Below are 19,604 nucleotides of genomic sequence, written 5' to 3' on the forward strand. Positions count from 1 at the left end.
TAAGTGTCTCAGCATTGTTCCGACTCACACATATATCATCTTTCTCCATGATGTGGGCACACTGGCATTTCTCTAATTTTCTACCATGTTAGGCTGGTGCGAGTGCAAAGCAGTGCAGGGGATTGTGGGAAATGTGGGCTGCCCCTGGGAATCTTTAGTTCCCACTGGAACGGAGAGGCGGGAAATGCTTCCTTGCCAAATAAAACAGCTGAACAAAAGATCTGGAGAGGGAGAGCACAGATTGGACAATTGGACAGTGCAGGGAAGAAGAGAAAAAAACGCACGCACACTTCCACATGCTATTGTTCTTGCAGTGTGAAAGTAAATTTGGGTTTAAGATCATTGAGAAGGTTATTTGTCAAAACTAAGCATGGAGAACTGGATCTGAAGGCCTGAATTCACACTGTACTTGTGCATATGACATTAATGTACGTTGAAACCATGACACGCTAGTTTTGGTCTGGTTTGTCTCTGTAATCACATCTCACGCTCACATTCACACACCCTATTCTAAGCTTCCTCGGCCCTGTAATTAAAATCCTGCCCTCTCCAAAAATACATCCTGACCCTACGACCCGCGCCACAGAGGGAGTGTGTGTTTCACGATTATCTGGAGAGAGCAACCTCTGTCTGAAATGAAAATATGGAAGGGAATTGGAAAAGTTTGAGCTCTATTCAGACAAAAAGCTCACATCCTAAGTTGCTGTCAAAAATGGACTTGGACGAAATCTGAATTCCTGTAAAAAAAAACAAAGAAAAGTCTTTGTTCACTTTGGGAAACATCATGACTGTTTACATGTTCCCTGTCCCTGCCTCACTAAAATCCATGGACGACATATACAATGTGTTTGAACGCATATGCTAGCTGGACAATGTTGCCTAGGATGCATCTATAGTCTGACTGTGACTCTTAACAGAGTGTAAACACAAAGGAGGTGTCATAATCGGCAAGATCATCTCCACTATAGGTTGTCCGCTTTGGTTTTGGTCTCACAAAACCTGTCAAGTACATGTCTGGGTTATATTTCACAGCAAGATCAAAAGAAGCGAATAAAAAATCTATATATTTGCTGTATTTTTAGGACCATTGTTTTTATTAATTTCATGACAGTTTTCATTACCATAATGCAATACTCATTCTCATTACTTTAACATGGAAAAGTATTTATGGTCATGGATTTTTCGCTGATTTCAGTTTACATTTACACATTTGAGAATATTGACAATTATTTAAATATATTTAGAAGGATTAAATAAATCAGTGAGAAGTCACATTCACATTTTGGTAAATAAGTATGGGGGAAGGGCTGGGGGGAGATGTGCTAAATTATAATGAAAATAATGATTCTATACGTAAAGCAATTTTTTTGTTGTTGATTGAATTGAAATGTTTTGTCGTCTGTTTTTGTTTGCATTGTTTCTATTCTGTGAATGTGCCCGAAGGCTGTCAATCAGTGTCTAATGGAACAGTGTATGTGATTGGTCATTATTTATTCTGTGCTAACTGTGATTGGTGGTTCTCTCTCTCAGATCTGTCAAAGAACCGGCTCTGTGAGGTGCCAGAGGAGGTGTGTCAGTTTGTCTCTCTGGAGACACTCAGTCTGTACCATAACTGTGTGCGATCCCTCACGCCCAGCCTGTGCCAGCTGCAAGCCCTCACCTACCTCAACCTCAGGTACACACACACCCCTCCCCAGATACACGCTCAGTCTCAGATGTGCACAGAAACACACACATATACAGTGGGGAAAAAAAGTATTTAGTCAGCCACCAATTGTGCAAGTTCTCCCACTTAAAAAGATGAGAGAGGTTTTTTTGAGGAAATTAATATTTTCATCCAGCATGCATTAAATTGATATTTATAGTGTTAGATTTTTATCTCTAATAAATTACATTCTTTTCAAGTTTTTTAAAATCAAAGAATCCTGAAAAAAAAAAACATCACCGTTTCCACAAAATTGCTTGAAAATGTAGCTTTGCCATCACAGGATTAAATAACATTTTAAACTAGATTCAAATAGAAAACAACAATTTTAATTTTGTAACAATATTTCTCAGTATTACCATTTTTACTGTATTTTGACTTCTTCAAAAATATAAAAAAAATGACCCCAAACTTTTGAATGGTAATGTACACAAACTATGTCGAAAATTATCCATTCTTGATCACTTTTAGTCAACTTTGACGAAACTCTTCTCAGCTAGCACGTCTTTTCAAAGTGAACATAGCCTTGTCGCCTGACCTAAATACAGCGCGCTGATTCGCTAAAATAAACTTATCGGCTTCTGTTCAAAAACAATAAGGGCGCTTGTCGGCTTCTGCAGTAAAACGTGAACTCGCGATGCCTTGAAAGTGGACAAAACCGACTTTTTTTGACAAAACGTGTTTAGGGTTCAGATCGCGCTATATGTGGAGAATAATGCACGGCAATCAGCAAATTTTTTTTAAAAGTGGCGTTTATCAGTTTTTGCAAATTAACTCTTCATATGTTTTTCATTTTAAATGAAAAAACAACTGATTTATTTGACTGTATTTGGACATTTCCTGTCATGTTAATGGTTAATGTGATGAACTGCACTTGTGGTTACTCTCACATGACACATTTATGAACTTGAAGGCATTTTAAAAGTCATTTAAATGAGTAATGTTTTGATTCGTGATGTACATTTGTTCGCAGATGTCACTTGATTTGTGACATTCAAGCATTAACAAATAGTTTTTTGGACCAGGTTGACGCGTTTAATTGATTCTTCTCTCATCTCAGTTTAGCTCCAACCCTAATCAAACACACCTGATCCAGCTAATCAAGGTCTTCAGGGTTATTAGAAACTTCCAAGCAGGTGTGATTTAGAGCTGGTTGGAGCTAAACTCTGCAGAGCTGTGGCCCTCCAGGAATTGAGTTTGAGACCACTGCTCTAGATGGTACTCTCGGTTGTCTGTGATAAAATGCCTCTAAAACTTTTGGTTCTTTCTGTAGTGAATGGAGACCTGGAGCAAGTGAATTTTATAGACAACAGTGTAACGGAGGAAGAAGAGGAGAGGTGTCACCCTCCGCTTACAGAGCCCCCTCAGGTGAGGAGGATTTACTGCAGTGACACAAGCAGTACACTGAATATTAAAGGTGCACTCAATACTTTTGTTTTTGACCCTGTGTTGTGCTGGCTGATACTCCAGTGGTCTTGGAAGTTGCAGCTCTATAATGACCACTATTGGCAACAAGAATTTTATGGTACCAATTTCATTAGCCACGTTTACATGCAGCCAAATAATCTGTTAGTGATCTGACTTCGCTCAGTTAGAACAAAGACTGCTTCAAGCACAGTAGTAAACAGCTGGTGGGTAGAACTGGCTGGTGGAAGAGACTACCTGACGTCTTATCATTTTAATGGATAAAATAATTGTTGAGAGGATGAAAAGTAAGAAGCTTATTCAAATAGTTTTTTGAAAGAAATGAAAGTCTTTCAGACAGGTTCTCGTTGCTGTGGAAATAAATGTAACCATTAACATACATAGAGATATTTTTAGCTTTTTACATTTTTAGATATGAAGAGATTTTAGTTTAAGGTACGTATAAACATTGCAGTCAGGTTGTATTTGAATTGATGAAAATGTGTAGCTATCTTTTGTAGAAATACCACATTTTTGTGATGGCATATTTGTCACCTGTGATTAATTACACAACTGAAAGTGTGTGGTATTAGGGGGCAACCCTGATGAAGTGAGAAATATTCAGCTGGTCATGTAATCTCAACATGGCAGCCACTATATGCAGTCAATAGCACTTTTCCTTTCTTTAGGGATAAAGCTGTTTTACATGGGGGAAATAACTTGATGCACCTTTAAGTTAACTAAACCTCCACTCCTACATTTTCAATACATTTTCAGACATATACACTACCATTCAAAAGTTCTGTAAAATATTTATAATGTTTTATGAGTCTCCTCTGCTCACCAATGCTGCATTTATTTGATCAAAAATACAGTAAAACAGCAATATTGTGAAATATTATTACAATTTAAAATAACTGTTTTCTATTTGAATATATTTTAAAATGCAAATGATTTCTGTTGTAACAAAGCTGAATTTTCAGCATCCAGTACTCCTTTCTTTGAAGTTACATCCTTCAGGAATCATTCTAATCGACTGATTTGGAGCTAAAAAAAACATTTAATATTATTATAAATGTTGAAACCATGATAGATAGATATATGATTCTTTGAACGGCATTCATTTGAAACAGAAATCATAAATGTCTTTGTCAATCAATTTAATGCATCCTTGCTGAACAAAAGTATTACTAAAAATAATAATGTTAGTGTAGAAGTCATAAGGTAAAAATTATGCTGATGTAATATCAAATTAAAATGATATCTACTGTCTCCATGACAGGAAAAGAGTGAAAGTACCAGCAGCACATCCTCCCAGAGCCCCGAGTCTACATGCAGCAGGTGAGGGTTTATGCACATGGTCTGTTTACAAATGCATACACTGCTTGCAAAACCTGTTATTATTATTAAAATGTCTCTGAAGGGTCCTCCCGTACAGAAAAGCCCCCTAGAACTCTCAGAAATAGACATTTGTTTGCATTTGAGCCACATAAAATACCAAACCAGCAGTATACTAGCTTGTCTGAGCAGTCTGTTAGGTGACTGATAATGGAATTTTTAGACCTACAGACACTAGCTAAAAAAACATGTAATATTATTATAAATGTTGAAACCATGATAGATAGATATGATTCTTTGAACGGCATTCATTTGAAACAGAAATCATAAATGTCTTTATCAATCAATTTAATGCATCCTTGCTGAACAAAAGTATTACTAAAAATAATAATGTTAGTGTAGAAGTCATAAGGTAAAAATTATGCTGATGTAGTATCAAATTAAAATGATATCTACTGTCTCCATGACAGGAAAAGAGTGAAAGTACCAGCAGCACATCCTCCCAGAGCCCCGAGTCTACATGCAGCAGGTGAGGGTTTATGCACATGGTCTGTTTACAAATGCATACACTGCTTGCAAAACCTGTTATTATTATTAAAATGTCTCTGAAGGGTCCTCCCGTACAGAAAAGCCCCCTAGAACTCTCAGAAATAGACATTTGTTTGCATTTGAGCCACATAAAATACCAAACCAGCAGTATACTAGCTTGTCTGAGCAGTCTGTTAGGTGACTGATAATGGAATTTTTAGACCTACAGACACTAGATCCTCAAACTGATCTGTGCTCGAGTGTGGTATCAGGTTAGCTTACACAGCGCCTTCTGTTAGACACGTTTATTTGACAAACTTTGCAAATAGTTTCGGCTTGATCTGGATCAGATACTTTCAAAATCTGTCAGACAGATGGCATATTTTCATTCCAAGAGATGGAGTGAAGTTTTGGTACAAAATATGTTTTATCATAGATCTGCTCTCAGTGTTGGCCATGAAGAAACATCAGTCATATAGACATACTGCATTCAAACTAGACAATGCAGGATAAACAGAGTACAAGGACATCACAAAGAGCATCTGAATTTGAATGCATTTGAATACAGCTGGTAAGGATCTGTTCTCGTGCTACAAAATATGTGGACGGGCATGATAAATAGAGGAGAGGAAGACATTGTACTGTCTAATGGAAAGTTTCCAGTAGCTCTTCTTAGAGTGTGGATGAAGCCAATGACCAAAAGTGCTCCAAGACGGAGAAGATGTGCAGTTGTTCATTGTAGGGAAAAATAGAAGTAGAAAAAAGCAGCAGACAGTCAGAATTACAATGACCTGTTTCTCCAGTTCCTGTGTGATTTGAAGGCCACTGTGATGTCCTTCAGTTGATTATAATACATGCTCAAACAGTTGCCGTGAAAAACAGTCTCTTAATTAAAGTGTGCTGGATCCCTCCTCCACTTTGATTGTGCAAGGTCAATCTGTGAGGCAGTGCTGGGAAAAGTCAACAGTGCGTTTCCTCCCACAGTTTCTGTGTAACTGAGTGTCTTACTGTCAGTTACTCAGTTAATTAATCTGCTTTATTCTGTTACAACAGCAGCCAAATGAAGGATGTTTTTACTGTCAAAAATAGTAAAAAATAATAGTTGACTACTTCCATTATTCTACGCATGCACAATATCAAAATAAAATCAAAAGTGTGCTGTGGCTTAGTGTGATTTTCACATTGCAATGGCTGCACCTTTGTTAAATATATGCTCTGCGTGGTTCAGAGTGAAGTGAGCTTCACTGAAGCGTGTTTATGCAAGCAGCTCATGATTCAGTGTTTTCAGTGTCTTGGAGTGGCTCGGTTCACAGTAAATACTGCTCCACACAGAAACTCCATCTCATTTTGGGAATGTTATGTGTGGCAGCAACACCACCCTTTACATATTCTATTTTTTTATTTTACAGTACAATAGTACTGTACATTACTATTACAATTGTTGTCAAAAACAATGTAAATGTGTGCCAAATCATTCAACCCTAAAAGGATGTTTTACACAAAGTAATTTCAGATTTTTGTAATTATTTTTTTTCTGTGCAAATACACAATAAATAAAACTATAACTATTGACTATAAATAAAAATCCCCAATTATTATCATTCTTTCCAAACCGAGCTAAAAGTAAAACAAAATAAATAAAATATATATATATAGTGTGTGTTCAGAATGACCTGAAAGTCTGGTAATGTAGTGTGTGATCCTGTGTGATTTTGAACTCCTAACTGTAAGTGATACCTCAAATCATATGGCTTGTTGTGGAGAGGTGTGTTATTAAGTTTTTAAAGGTGACATATCATGAAAATCTGACTTTTCCTGGTTTTAAGTGCTATAATCAGGTCCCCCGTGCATCTACCAACCAAGAAAACAATCACCCAGAACACCCTAAAAACTGCACAGCAGTGACAAAAAACCACCACCAACACCCTTGCATAGTGGTGGTGACTTAACAAAGACCGTTTCATCAGAAAAAGCTATATTAAGTTGTAACCTTTAGGTGAATATTCTTGAGAAAAAGATTCAAGACCTAAATAAATAAAGACGTAAATCTCTCTCGCTTCGCTTCAGGATATTTGTGATTGGAGATGGTTCAGACTCCGGCTCACCATCCAGTCCTACTTTAGAGGAGAGAAGGAGACCTGGAAACCTGCTCATCTGGCAGGAGAGAGAGAGAGCCCAACAGCAGAGAGACAGAACTAGCACGTGAGTGGATGATGGGATTAAATGAACGTGTGGCGTCAAAAAAGACTGTTAGGCCTTAAAAGCGTTAGAACTAACAAGCCTGTTTGCTAATGCATGGCAAGCAATAAAAAATCTACAAAAGCACATTATGGCTATAAAGTGTATAAAATGGCCTTTTTATTTCCTTTCTGATGCTTCATCATCAAAGGCTTCGTGGTTGTAAAGGAATCCACTGTTACCTGCGGTCGCGTGCCTTTACTTCATTAGTGTCTTAAAGCACAGATAGAGTCTTGAATCATTGTAAAGAATAGCCAGAAGGAGAACATCAGAGGGGCTCTCCCAGAATGCCTATATTTATAAGAACAAAGTCTTGTGTGCTTTTCTTCTGTATTATGAGTCTATTGACTAATAAACGTTTGATGTCTTACAGTTTGCAGAAGATGACTGTAAAAACAGGAAGTAACTTGGCAACGACGACAAAGCACGGAGGAACAGGAAGTGTTTCAGGGTAAGAGTGAGCGAATGGCCTGCATATGCGTTTGTCTTCTGCATTTGAATGCGTGCTTTTGTTAACATTTTGTTGTGCCAATCTGAGTCTCTTTTAACAGAAAAGGCAAAAATCTGAAATTGAGACACTCAAGGGACCAGATTACTTGCTGTGGCTAAATAATGAACAGTCAAATCAAACAGACATACTGTACCTTATTTAAAATGAGCTTGCCTTCATAAAACAGGCATGATGTAGTTGTAGTATTACAACCTATTTCTATTTCACGTTGTAGTTGTCTAGGTGGTGAAGTTCTCAAAGCAGTTGATTGTTGATCTCTGTGTCCCTCTAGTGGTGATTCTGATAGCAACGCTCCACCCAATGGCCTGAAACAGAGATGTGCAGTGAGTACTTTTACTGGAGTGTTTAATTATACATGAGCGTTTAATACTTCCTTAAACTTATTTCTCTCTCTTCCTGTCAGAGTGTAGATCAGGTTTCTCCATCCTCTCAATCGGGGTCTTTACAGCGCTCCATCAGTCGCCCAGGTACCCTCCATACCAAGATGCTTCTAGCTTACATCACGTTATTAACAGACAGTACAAATGAAAAATAGCATTTAAGATCTATCTTTTTTTTTTCCTTTCTTTCTCACTTTCAAATCAGGCAGCTTTCTGTTGGTCAGTGCTGCAAATCCACATGACCAACTTGAACCTGTTTTGGAATATGCTTGGGGAAAATATTTCACATTCATGTGAAAATATAGTTTAATTTACAGGCACTCCTAGTTCCTGTAAATTAAGCCACTAAAATAATTATAATTTAAATTTAATTAATTGATTTTAAGTTTTACAAGCTGAATGTTCTTCAGGGATTTAAGCAATTAAAAAAAATGGAATGAAAGTAATTTACATGATCATTTTCAGTCATTCATTTAGCTTCTTTTAATGCTTTTCGTCTCATTTAAAGGGTCATGAAACCCCAGACTACTTTTAGCAGAGGTGTTTGTGTTGCACATCATAGAAGACAATGTTAGCATCCGATCATTTTAACTGTTGGAGAAAACTGGTTAATTTTAAAATTAAGCCACTAAAATAATTATAAATTAAATTTAATTAATTGATTTTAAGTTTTACAAGCTGAATGTTCTTCAGGGATTTTTTAAGCAATTAAAAAAAATGGAATGAAAGTAATTTACATGATCATTTTCAGTCATTCATTTAGCTTCTTTTAATGCTTTTCGTCTCATTTAAAGGGTCATGAAACCCCAGACTACTTTTAGCAGAGGTGTTTGTGTTGCACATCATAGAAGACAATGTTAGCATCCGATCATTTTAACTGTTGGAGAAAACTGGTTAATTTTAAGCTTTTTTGCGCTATTTTCATCTTCCGGGTTTAAAATCTACATTGTGTTGACGTCACAATTTGTGACGTGGCAATGGACTATAGTACATCGATGACGTGTCGGTGTCTATTAAATTATTCATGAGACTGCGTGTTCCTATCCTATGAGAAGACGTTTTGCTTAATTATTCACAACAGCATGTGTTGATTTTCTATGACAGACGTTTCAGAGTCTGTGAGATGACATCTGACGCACATTAGAGAGAAACGTTCATGGATCGAAGAAGGGTGTTTGTTTTTGCTTTGTAATAAGAGTTTGGCACAAACGCGATTCATTCACTTGGTGAGCATAACCTCTGTGACAGAACCCTTCAAAAGGCTTATATCAAGGGGGGGGGGGGTTTCATGACCCTTTAAAAAAAAATCAGCACTGTGACCACCAGAGAGCATTGCTGTTTCAAAAGTGCTTTTTGACAGGGTTTTTATTGTTGTTTTTGTTGAGAGTAATATAATATAGTTTGTATCTATACGTTTATACCTTTATTTATATACAGTAGCACTTTATACAGTACAGATTGTTTCAAAGCAGCTTCACATTAATAAACAGGAACATAACCGAATCAGTGATGCAGACTAAATCTGTTTTAAAGCAACAAGACAATAGTATAATTATTCAGCTCAAGTCAGTTCAGTGTTGGTTCAGTTCAGTAACTGTGTAAAGTTGATCAATTATGAAACAAGTTAAATTCAGCTTAAAGCAGCTCTGCTGAAGACAATGATAATATTACTGAATGAGCCAAGCTCAGTTAGGGGACCAATTCTTCTCTGGCCTAAATATAATATAATCTCGACACAATATATTGATTACATTTTTGTTTTATTAACGTCAGTTTTTCTGTGTTCTGCTGAAGCTGTATTGGTACCCAGTCTTAATGCAACTTCAGTATTTAATGAATCATGTTTGTATCCTGTTCCAGATGCATCCTCTGTGAAGCCCTGTTCTCCTACAGGTTCTGCTCCCAAACCCAACAGCTTCTTATTCCGCACATCCTCACGCTGCAACGTCAAGACAGGTACACACACATAGAGAAGTAAATCTAGGAATATAGGAGGTATTTTCTTGATTTGGTCGATACTATATGTTGTCTCTTTCTCTCAGGATCAGGAAACAGTTTGGCGGAGTCTGGCTGCAGTGACTCCCGCTCCACACTCAGATCCCCTCGAGAGGAGAGAACAGACATCTTGCAACTGCGTAAAGTAAAGAGGCATCCCGTATTATTCATCTCACCATCTTTAGCTCTTCTGACACACCTCACCCCAATTTTTGATACAGACGCTTATTGTTTACTACTTATTTTATTTCTAGTCATTTTTTTTTTCCAAAATATATTTTAGAACTAAAATGTACACTACTGTTCAAAAGTTTGGGTCAGTAAGATTATTATAATTTTTTTTTAAAAAGAAATTAAATCTTTTGTTTAGCAAGGTGCATTGAATAGATACAAAGTGACAAAGTTTTTATAACAATGTAAAAGTATTATTTCAAGTAAAGGCTGGTTTCTTTTTCTGAAAAAAAATATCACAGTTTCCACAAAAATATTAAACGGCACAACTATTTTCAACATGAATAATAAGAAGAAATGTTTCTTGAGCACAAATCAGCATATTACAGTATATTTCACAATAGTACTGTTTTTGATCAAATAAATGCAGCCTTGGTGAGCAAAGAGACTTCTTTCAAAAACGTTAAAACAAATTTCGCAAATCGATCCCAAACTTTTGAACAGTAGTGTAATAAGTAATACATTTTATTAATAGCTTATTATTTCAGGTCACTGTGAGTGTCCCATAATACTCTAAATAGTTTATTATTATTATTATTATTATTATTATAGTCCAGTATTGTTTAAGGGTTGGACAGGAGTTTAATATTTATGATTTGCCTGATTTTCTTCAACAACATTCAGCTGTTTTATAAGTGATATGTTCTGATATGATCTCTGGGGTCTTGAAAAAGTGTTATGCATCTTCCAAGAAAATTCCCTCCAGACATCTGTTCGTTTAGTTTTAAAAGTATTATTATTTTTTTTATTTCTTCCCAATAGTCTCACTTTTTCCATGTCTCTCTGCTAGACTCTGGAGTCGCGTCTGAAGATCTCTGTGCCTGAGGATCTGGGAGAGGCATTGTCCAATGGCACAATTCTATGCCAGTTGGCCAATCACGTGCGACCCCGTTCTGTGTCAATCATCCACATCCCCTCACCGGCAGTGGTGAGCTAATGCTTAGATCTTATTCTCATCATGGCCAAAACATAATCTAGTATCTCATAAAACAAGCACTATGTCTGGATCTTTCTGTGTAATCCTTATTCATCCATATTTTAAAAAGGCTGATCCAGGATCAGCTAGATTACTAGCAGGCTGCATATCCTGTTGGATTCTAATTTTTATAATACTGCCAGAAAGCGCTTTTATTCAGAAACATGTTTAAGTGGAATATTTTGAAAATGTATCACCTGAATTTCAAAGTCCATCTTCTCTGTACTGTGAACACTGTCACAGACACCGCTGATGCTGTCTGACATATATATCAGAGCAAATTCCTCACCCATAATGCCTTTCAACTTACACATTATCCCCGCAGATATCTAAATGGTTTGGAAAATGAGGGTAGTTGTAAGACTTAAGAACTTAATTTTTCTATAAATATTGAAATATATCGCAAATTATCAGAGGTCTTGATCAGATATGGAGATTTTTCCGCACCAAAAATCCTCATAAACAGCTCAATGGCCACATACTCCTTTTTATTTAGAGGATGTGGAATCTGGCTACCGCCAGACCTTGAGATCGCCTGAATGGATTCGAAAACGGTAAAACTCAACTGTTTAACTCTAGGGGAGTTGGAAAATGAACCTATTTTCAAAAATAGTGGAGTGTTCCTTAAAATTGTGAACAATTTTGTTTTTTAAAAATTCGCATCTGTGTTACTGCTCATGGATGCACAATGTAGATATGCAGACGTTACCAAATTACAACTTATAACATTGTTTTTAATTAAAGATGAAATGATTGTGAGTCGTGCTTCTCCACAGCCTTCTCCGTCTGCCGTCTCCTGATTCTAAATGTGGCTGAGTGGGTTTGTAGTCCTGTAATGTGCCATAAGCACCCATCTTTTCCGGTGCTGTATGCTGATGTTGCTTTTGTATTCCGTGCCTACTTAATGTGATTTAGGAGCTTTGCCGACAGTTTACTAACGAGCAGCCTCTCATCTGGAGAGAACGATAAGAGGAGAGAGGAAGAGAGAGAGAGAGACTGGAAAATAAGGGTTTATGAAGGGATGTGCTATAACTAGTTACTAACGCATCATCCCTCACCCTACAATGTCTTAAACACATTTTAAGGGAGCTTGTTCAAACGTATGTACGTTGAAGAGGTTTTATAATATTGTACATTGTTGTCAATGCTAAAGCTAATCATAATAGACATTTGATTTAAAATGTCCACTCTGATAATGAACTCAGACTTCACATGTAGCATAGACGGACTTCCTTACAGTTGCTCAAGAGACCTCAGCCATATGAAATAAGGATTGTGATGTGCTACATGTTGAAGGCTTTTATAGAGGATGACTAATTCTACCGTCCTTCTCATACATACGCTAGACTCAGTTTAGAGGGCCCTAGATCTACATGAATGTTTCAGTCCAAATGTTACCTAGTGGAAACTGTTGCAACACACACAATGTATTTTGTAATATTTATAAAATACTGTGTATTTAAGAAGTTAATAAGTTTATATTGATATAAAGATTTTCTTTTGTCTGTAAAGAAATTATTAAAATACTGAAACACTGATTATTATGTTTTGTCTGCTGCTTTACATGTGCTTTTGTCAAATGTTCATGACTGACTGTTGCTCTCGCTCATGATTAATTCTGCTTTAGTTCATTGGCTCTCTGCTGAGGTTGAAATCCTCACATCAGCTCGTCTCTAGCTAGGTATTCTGTGGCCTTCACCAAAAGGTAAGTGTTGATCCGTCATGTGGGTAGTAGTAAACAGAGAAAAAGAAAAGTATACACTGTTACACAGTGGGGTCCAAAGGCTAAGACCACATTGAAATAATTTTTTTGTTGTTGTCTCAACCCCCCACAAACTTGTGGACAGTGCTGCTGCCGTTAAAGCAAAAAAGAATGATAAAAATTACAAAAGAAACTTTGCTCTTTGAAAAATCTGAAAAATGCTTTTGGAGACTTATAGACCCCACTGTGTGTTTGTTTATAAAGGAAGATAAGTATTTACACTACCTTTGGGGTCGGTAAGATTTCTTCATGTTTTTGAAAGAAGTCTCTTGTGCTCACCAAGGCTGCATTTATTTGTTTAAAAAAAAGAGATTTTGAAATGTTATTACAATTTAAAAGAACTGTTTAAAATTTTCAGCAGCCATTACTCCAGTCAGTTGAAAACCGTTGTTCTACTACATATTTTTTTTGGAAAACGTTATCTATTTTCTTCAGGATTTTTTAATGAATAGAAAGTTCCAAAGAACACATTTATTTGATTAGAAATCTTTAATGTATCATTATTGATGTCGTTACTGTCACTTCTGATCAACTGAATGCGTCTGATAAATAAAAGTATTTACTTCTTTAAGAATGGTAGTGTATGCATACAGTACATGTTCATATAAAATGTAAATACTGTAAGAGTTTTTGATATAAAACTGCAGGATAGAACTGTTTTTTAGATGAAAATACACCGCCACCCATCAGCACAAACAACTTTACAAACCCCAGAACAAATCAAAGTAACAGAAAATAACTGAGCATGTAAGCGTTCATCCATTAAGTAAATGCTACTTTACCTGCTATTATTGGTCATAAGTCACTGCAACAGTTCAGTTTTTGTCTCATCAAACTGAACATTCACTCTGCAGGAAGTGAAGAAAGAACACTGCCGTAAAGTTGTCTTTATAGCAGCTTCAAGCATTTTTACAAATAATCAACACTTAAAATTGATGAATGTCATTGCTCTGAGCAAACTTGAGTTTTTAAATAATTTAAAGGGGTCCTATTATGCTTTTTCAACTTTAGTTAGTCTGTAATGTAGCTGTTTGAGCATAAAAAAAGATCTGCAAAGTTCAAAGTCCACTTCAAAAGGAGATATTTTATTTAACAAAACTGCAACGAACGACTCGTTTGGACTACATCGCATATTTTCCGGGATTTGTGATATCACAAATATCGACGAATGGGACGAGACCTGGTTGAGCTGCACTAGAGAAGGCAACGAGTGTTAACACTGTGTCGGAGACACGCTAGCTTTCCCAAGGCAGATGAACTTAGAGTGGTTACAATCATCCGGGTTTAAATCGCGTTCAAATTGATTTGATTTTGAGCAATATTTACACTGATCTAATCATAAGGCTATGGTAAGGGGCATGACATTTCCCGACCAGGTGCCGAGTGCTGCCAATCACAACACACACTGGCCCAGCTAACCAGCCACAGCACATTTTGTATTTCAGGCGGGCCTTCATTTGATACAGGAACTATTCGAGCCGTTCATGCCAGACTGAGGAGAGAGGTGTTGTGATAATGTAAAATATGTGAAAAAGAATGTGTTTTTCAACCTAGTATGAGAGCCTGTTCTAGTACACCCCCAAAACAAAATCAAGACTTTGTAAAAGAGCATAGTAGGACCCCTTTAAAAAAGTGTTTCTTCCTACCACACTTGCCGGTGTTACCGTGTAAATGAACTAATTAGGACAGTATCAAACACAGGTGCATTACACTGAAATCGTGTGAAGCACTTTATCTGCGTATAGCTGTACTTTCATCAAGCAATTCTTTTGATTACTTCTGAAATCATTAAAGTGTGTCAAAGCAGGAGAGTGAATACTTGTGCACTCATTTGTTCTCTATTTATTATTTTTTATTAATTAACTGGCCAACTAATTTTTCACTTTGACATTATGAAGTGCTTTGTGTTCATGAGGGAGAACAGTTCCTAATTAATTAATCACTTTTTCTTTTAATTATGGAACATTTTTTCTGCATTAAAAATGTCTCCGCCATTAAAGAAAATCAGTTCTAATTTCAGAATTCTGCTCATTCTCCTATAATTAAGTGTTTTTTTTACGAGTTGATGAATTTGTGCATTTTGATCTACAAACTCTTTGTTTATAATACTCGTCTGAAGTAGAATCAGCCATGCACTTTTCTTCATAGCATTTCAGTAGTATATAACTTTTCTGAGCACATGACATATAAATCATAATTGAGTTCTACATAATTATAATTACAATAATAAGCACTTCCAAATAAATAAATAATTCCAGTAATTGATGCCCCTACCAATAAAGAAATTCCTCATTGCCAGTTACCATATGGCTGCATTCATATTTTCTGTTTACTGTAAAGCTGTGTTAGTAAACTTGAGAATATGTGCGCATACACACCTATTTAAGCTTAACAGAGAAGCATGAAAAAACCCAGATGTTGAAGAAATGTTTTTAATAGGGCAATAGGAAAAAACACCTCAAATTGTGTCTTAAAAATATAATTATTGGCTTCTTTACGGCACAATAGTGGGTTAAAAACACAATACGTTCACATTGTAATACTGCTGCGCTGTTATTGTGTTAAAGCAATGAGCTTACAGTAAAATCTGATATATACTGCATGTGTGATATACAGCCTGAATATGGCAATAAGAGCCTGTTCTCAAATGCAACTCATCCATAATCTATACTTAATGTATACTGTTAGGGTTGACTGAACGTAACAATTGGAATGCATGATGGATTTTCAAGATGGTCTGCTGGCTTGTTATGCTCCCCTCACTGTGCTTCACCCTGGGATGAAACCGCATCCCCTATGTGAAATGCTATAACTGCATACGCCGCTGCTGTGCAATATAGCTGGCAATTCAAAGAAATGATTTTGAGATCAAGTGTTGTGCTGCATGCTTTGCCTGCCCTTCCTGTGTCACGTGTTTCAGAGAGTCACAAGTGCTTCTTGTTGCCACTTTTTGTATGTGATCCTGTCTGCACCTGAGGAGGATCTTGCATGTTGTAGGTCCTTCAGATGACAGATGGGAGTTGCATGCCTCAACCATCCTTAGGTGCATGGAAAGCTTTTCATATCGAGGTCTAGGATCTTGCTTGTTTACCCAGAGTGCGTTTCACCCTTCAGCATCTCCACTTAGAAGCATATATTTGCAGATTTTAGGGCCTGCAATACAAGAAACAATGTTCTGTCTGACTGTGCCAAGATGTTTTATTGCTTATTTTATGATCTTTTTTTTTTTGAGTAAACAAATTTAAACTGGTATTCTTTTTTCATCATCAAATCCCACCAGGACACACTGTGTCCGCCGCAGCTGATTCTGGAGGAAGAGGGGCTCACGCGCATCGCTCAGACCGTTCAGGCACTTTTGGAGTTGCCTACATCAGGTTCCCGTCGCTCATCCCGTCAGGACCCCTCAGGGCTTCCTCTTCAATCCACGACTCAAAATCAAGATGCTGCCTCCTAGTGATCAAGTGAATATTTCCAGCACATTTCAGATGCACAATGTTTTTTTTGTTTTTTTTTTCAAATGTGAGAAATTTGGATCAGCAGCCATCATGTAATAATACCATCTTAAATGATTTAGCATGTTGCCTGTTACAACCCATGTACAGAGGATTTTATGTAAATTACAAGAACAAATTCATTGCGGCTATTGAAACAGACGAAACGAAGCACAATAAAGCAAATTTAACTTAAAACTGCTTGTCTGTTGCATATTTATGCAGAATATATGATGCAAGACGTTACCTAAATGAGCCTCGTTACTGAGGTAGTTGGCTGTTCTTGTGTAATCATTTTGTTGGTGCTTCCTCATAATTGAAACTTAATTACGTTTGTAATCTCAGCTTTATTACAATGCAAATTTAATTGGTTTTTCACAGATAATTACTCTTGCGGAGCAGCAAAGGTGGCAGTAATCCTGTGATAAGCTAACAACAGCTCTTGGGCTCAGATTGGGATATTTTGTGCAGATTTGGAGTGTCGGACAAACAATGTGGCTCCCTATAGCTCTGCCACGACACCCTTATTTAGCAATAGCTGTGTGTCAAATGATCTATTTAATTTGCTGTGAATTAAAAAGTAGTTTATTAAGAGTGTAGCTAAAAAGCTGAAACAACCTTTTAACCTCTTTGTTTTATTTTAAACCAGTGACTGGAATAAAAATTTGGAGAAATGAATCTCCATCTTACACAGTTGGGAATAAAGTGAGTTGATTATCCAGCTTATTATGTTAAACAAAGACTAAAAACCGAAATTGCTTAAATAGCGTGATTCAGCAGCTCAATTGGGAAGCGGCCTGGATTCTGACGTGACTCTAAAACACTGAATTTCTTGTGTTTGAGTCATTATGTTTTGTGTAATTACCATGTTTCATGACTCATTCAGTCTCTCTTATGTTTCTGGAACACAGTCAAATGTTCTGATGTTGAATTTCTTGGTATAGTTTGTAATTGATTGGTCTCTCAGTTACAGTTACACCATTCAGGCCCTGAAACAGCAAAACAACCCACAGCATACTTCTCCATTAGCATTGCATCACATCTGGGATCAGGATTAGCTTTCAGTACACAGTGCTCTGTTTTCCATGAAGATGCTGTTTACATCCACCCAAAAGGCTAGCATCTGACTAATTTAGCTGCTTCTGACAAGTGACAGATGAATATGATCCAAAATAACATATATGTTAATTAGACTACTGGGGCTAGTTGTCACTTTTTATTTATTTTTTTTTTTTTTACTGAAGTGAGTTTTTTTCAGGGTAGAGTTTTTTTTTTTTTTGAAGGTCATTCTCTATATATAGACATACCTAAAGTCTAGAAAAAGCCATTGAACGTTTCTACTGCTGTTGCTCAGGGGAAAAAAAGTAGTTAATTGAACACATTAACCTGCTGTTTATTGATATTCATATTGAATGGATAGAGACCGTAGACTTTTTACTGTGTAGTACTGTAAATAGTATGCTCTTCAATAGCTTTCAGCAAAAATTAAATGGCAAAAATAGACAAGGTAACAAAAAAAATTCAAGCCGCTGTTTAGGCCAATTGGTTACTGTAATTAATAAATTATATAAAATAACATTCAAAACAACACGTACAGTATTTGACAACCAAAGTGATTTGTCTCTTTGTGTCTGCAGTATCATACAGGAGTTTTCGAAAAAAGTAGTTAATTGAACACATTAACCTGCTGTTTATTGATATTCATATTGAATGGATAGAGACGGTAGACTTTTTACTGTGTAGTACTGTAAATAGTATGCTCTTCAATAGCTTTCAGCAAAAATTAAATGGCAAAAATAGACAAGGTAACAAAAAAAATTCAAGCCGCTGTTTAGGCCAATTGGTTACTGTAATTAATAAATTATATAAAATAACATTCAAAACAACACGTACAGTATTTGACAACCAAAGTGATTTGTCTCTTTGTGTCTGCAGTATCATACAGGAGTTTTCTCTTCTTTCTGCATGGATGTTTGGACACAATAACATATCTATGAATGTTTACGCTTCACTCGTGGGTGGTATTTCAGTTGTTGAGCTTTAATGATTATTCATTTTCACTAAATAATATGTTTCCTAATACAAAAATGGGTGCTCAGAAATGCTTTTTTCATAATGTCTTTTGATACTGTGTACTGTATCGTGCCAAATGGACTCCAATGCTGTTACTTGGTTTCTTGAAAGGTAATGACATCTTAATAAATACTGGGTACAATGGGACTAAAATCTTTATGATCAGAGGTAATAAACATGATGTATTACAGATATGCTGAGAAAATACTTGATTGTTTGTCAGTTTTGTTGAATGTGATTCATATGTGGAATATAACTATTCGAACATCTCAGCTTCCAGGTGTCCATTTTCTGAAAGTGAAATAAAAAGTCTTTATAAAACACTTAGTTAAGAGGTTCTGAAATGTCAGAGATGATTATATGAACAGGCAACTGATAGCCTACACCATTTGCTGAAGTAGCTATTTTGAACAAGTGTGTAGGCACTTAAATCCACTCAAAAAATATCTTTCAGATATCAAAAATATTTGCATATGAACATTTTGCAAACTACATCTGCACTGTATCCGTAGTGTCTTGAAGTATGGTGTTAAATACTCTTGTATTTATTCTTATATCAGCTTTAATCAAAAACGTATTTTGCCGGTTTACCCAAATTTATTTTCAGTATATAAAAAAAGAGAAAAGGCCTCACTTTTAAGGAAGGCTTTTAGCACCGCTGTACCCTATTTGAACCTAAATATAGCCTACTTTCAGCACACCAGTATGAAGCCACAGAAGTTGATAACATACTCCTTACCTCTATCATGAAAACAGCTGAAGAAGAAAGAGTCCCCCCGGCAGACTGGAAGAGGAATCTTAGAAAGTACCTTTTCTGTGACACTCAGGGGGGAAGATGAATGTGAGAAGTGACGTGTCTGAGCTGCTATTAAAGGTCCGATTCAGAGGTTGGGTGAGAAAACAGCAGCTATTGAGATCAATTCAGTTCTGCCACTCTGGAGCTTTAGAGCGAGAGATTTTACGTCGCTAAAA

General features: G+C 36.4%; 1 protein-coding gene across 1 annotated transcript in view; it reads left to right on the forward strand.

The window, feature by feature from the left end:
* LOC107570236 (leucine-rich repeat and calponin homology domain-containing protein 4-like) overlaps positions 1-16,522 on the forward strand; it is a 41,947-nt gene extending 25,425 nt beyond the window's left edge. Inside the window, exons 2-12 of the mRNA XM_016256446.1 lie at positions 1,531-1,703; positions 2,921-3,073; positions 4,392-4,450; positions 7,043-7,177; positions 7,587-7,664; positions 7,996-8,047; positions 8,128-8,191; positions 9,965-10,060; positions 10,147-10,244; positions 11,121-11,258; positions 16,349-16,522. Of these exons, the coding sequence (XP_016111932.1) occupies positions 1,531-1,703; positions 2,921-3,073; positions 4,392-4,450; positions 7,043-7,177; positions 7,587-7,664; positions 7,996-8,047; positions 8,128-8,191; positions 9,965-10,060; positions 10,147-10,244; positions 11,121-11,258; positions 16,349-16,522 (1,220 nt within the window). The remainder of the gene's footprint in view (positions 1-1,530; positions 1,704-2,920; positions 3,074-4,391; positions 4,451-7,042; positions 7,178-7,586; positions 7,665-7,995; positions 8,048-8,127; positions 8,192-9,964; positions 10,061-10,146; positions 10,245-11,120; positions 11,259-16,348) is intronic.
* The last annotated feature ends 3,082 nt before the right edge of the window (positions 16,523-19,604 follow it).

The sequence above is a fragment of the Sinocyclocheilus grahami genome, unplaced genomic scaffold (genome assembly GCF_001515645.1).
Source record: "Sinocyclocheilus grahami isolate Dianchi unplaced genomic scaffold, SAMN03320097.WGS_v1.1 scaffold1430.1, whole genome shotgun sequence".
Taxonomy (NCBI): domain Eukaryota; kingdom Metazoa; phylum Chordata; class Actinopteri; order Cypriniformes; family Cyprinidae; genus Sinocyclocheilus; species Sinocyclocheilus grahami.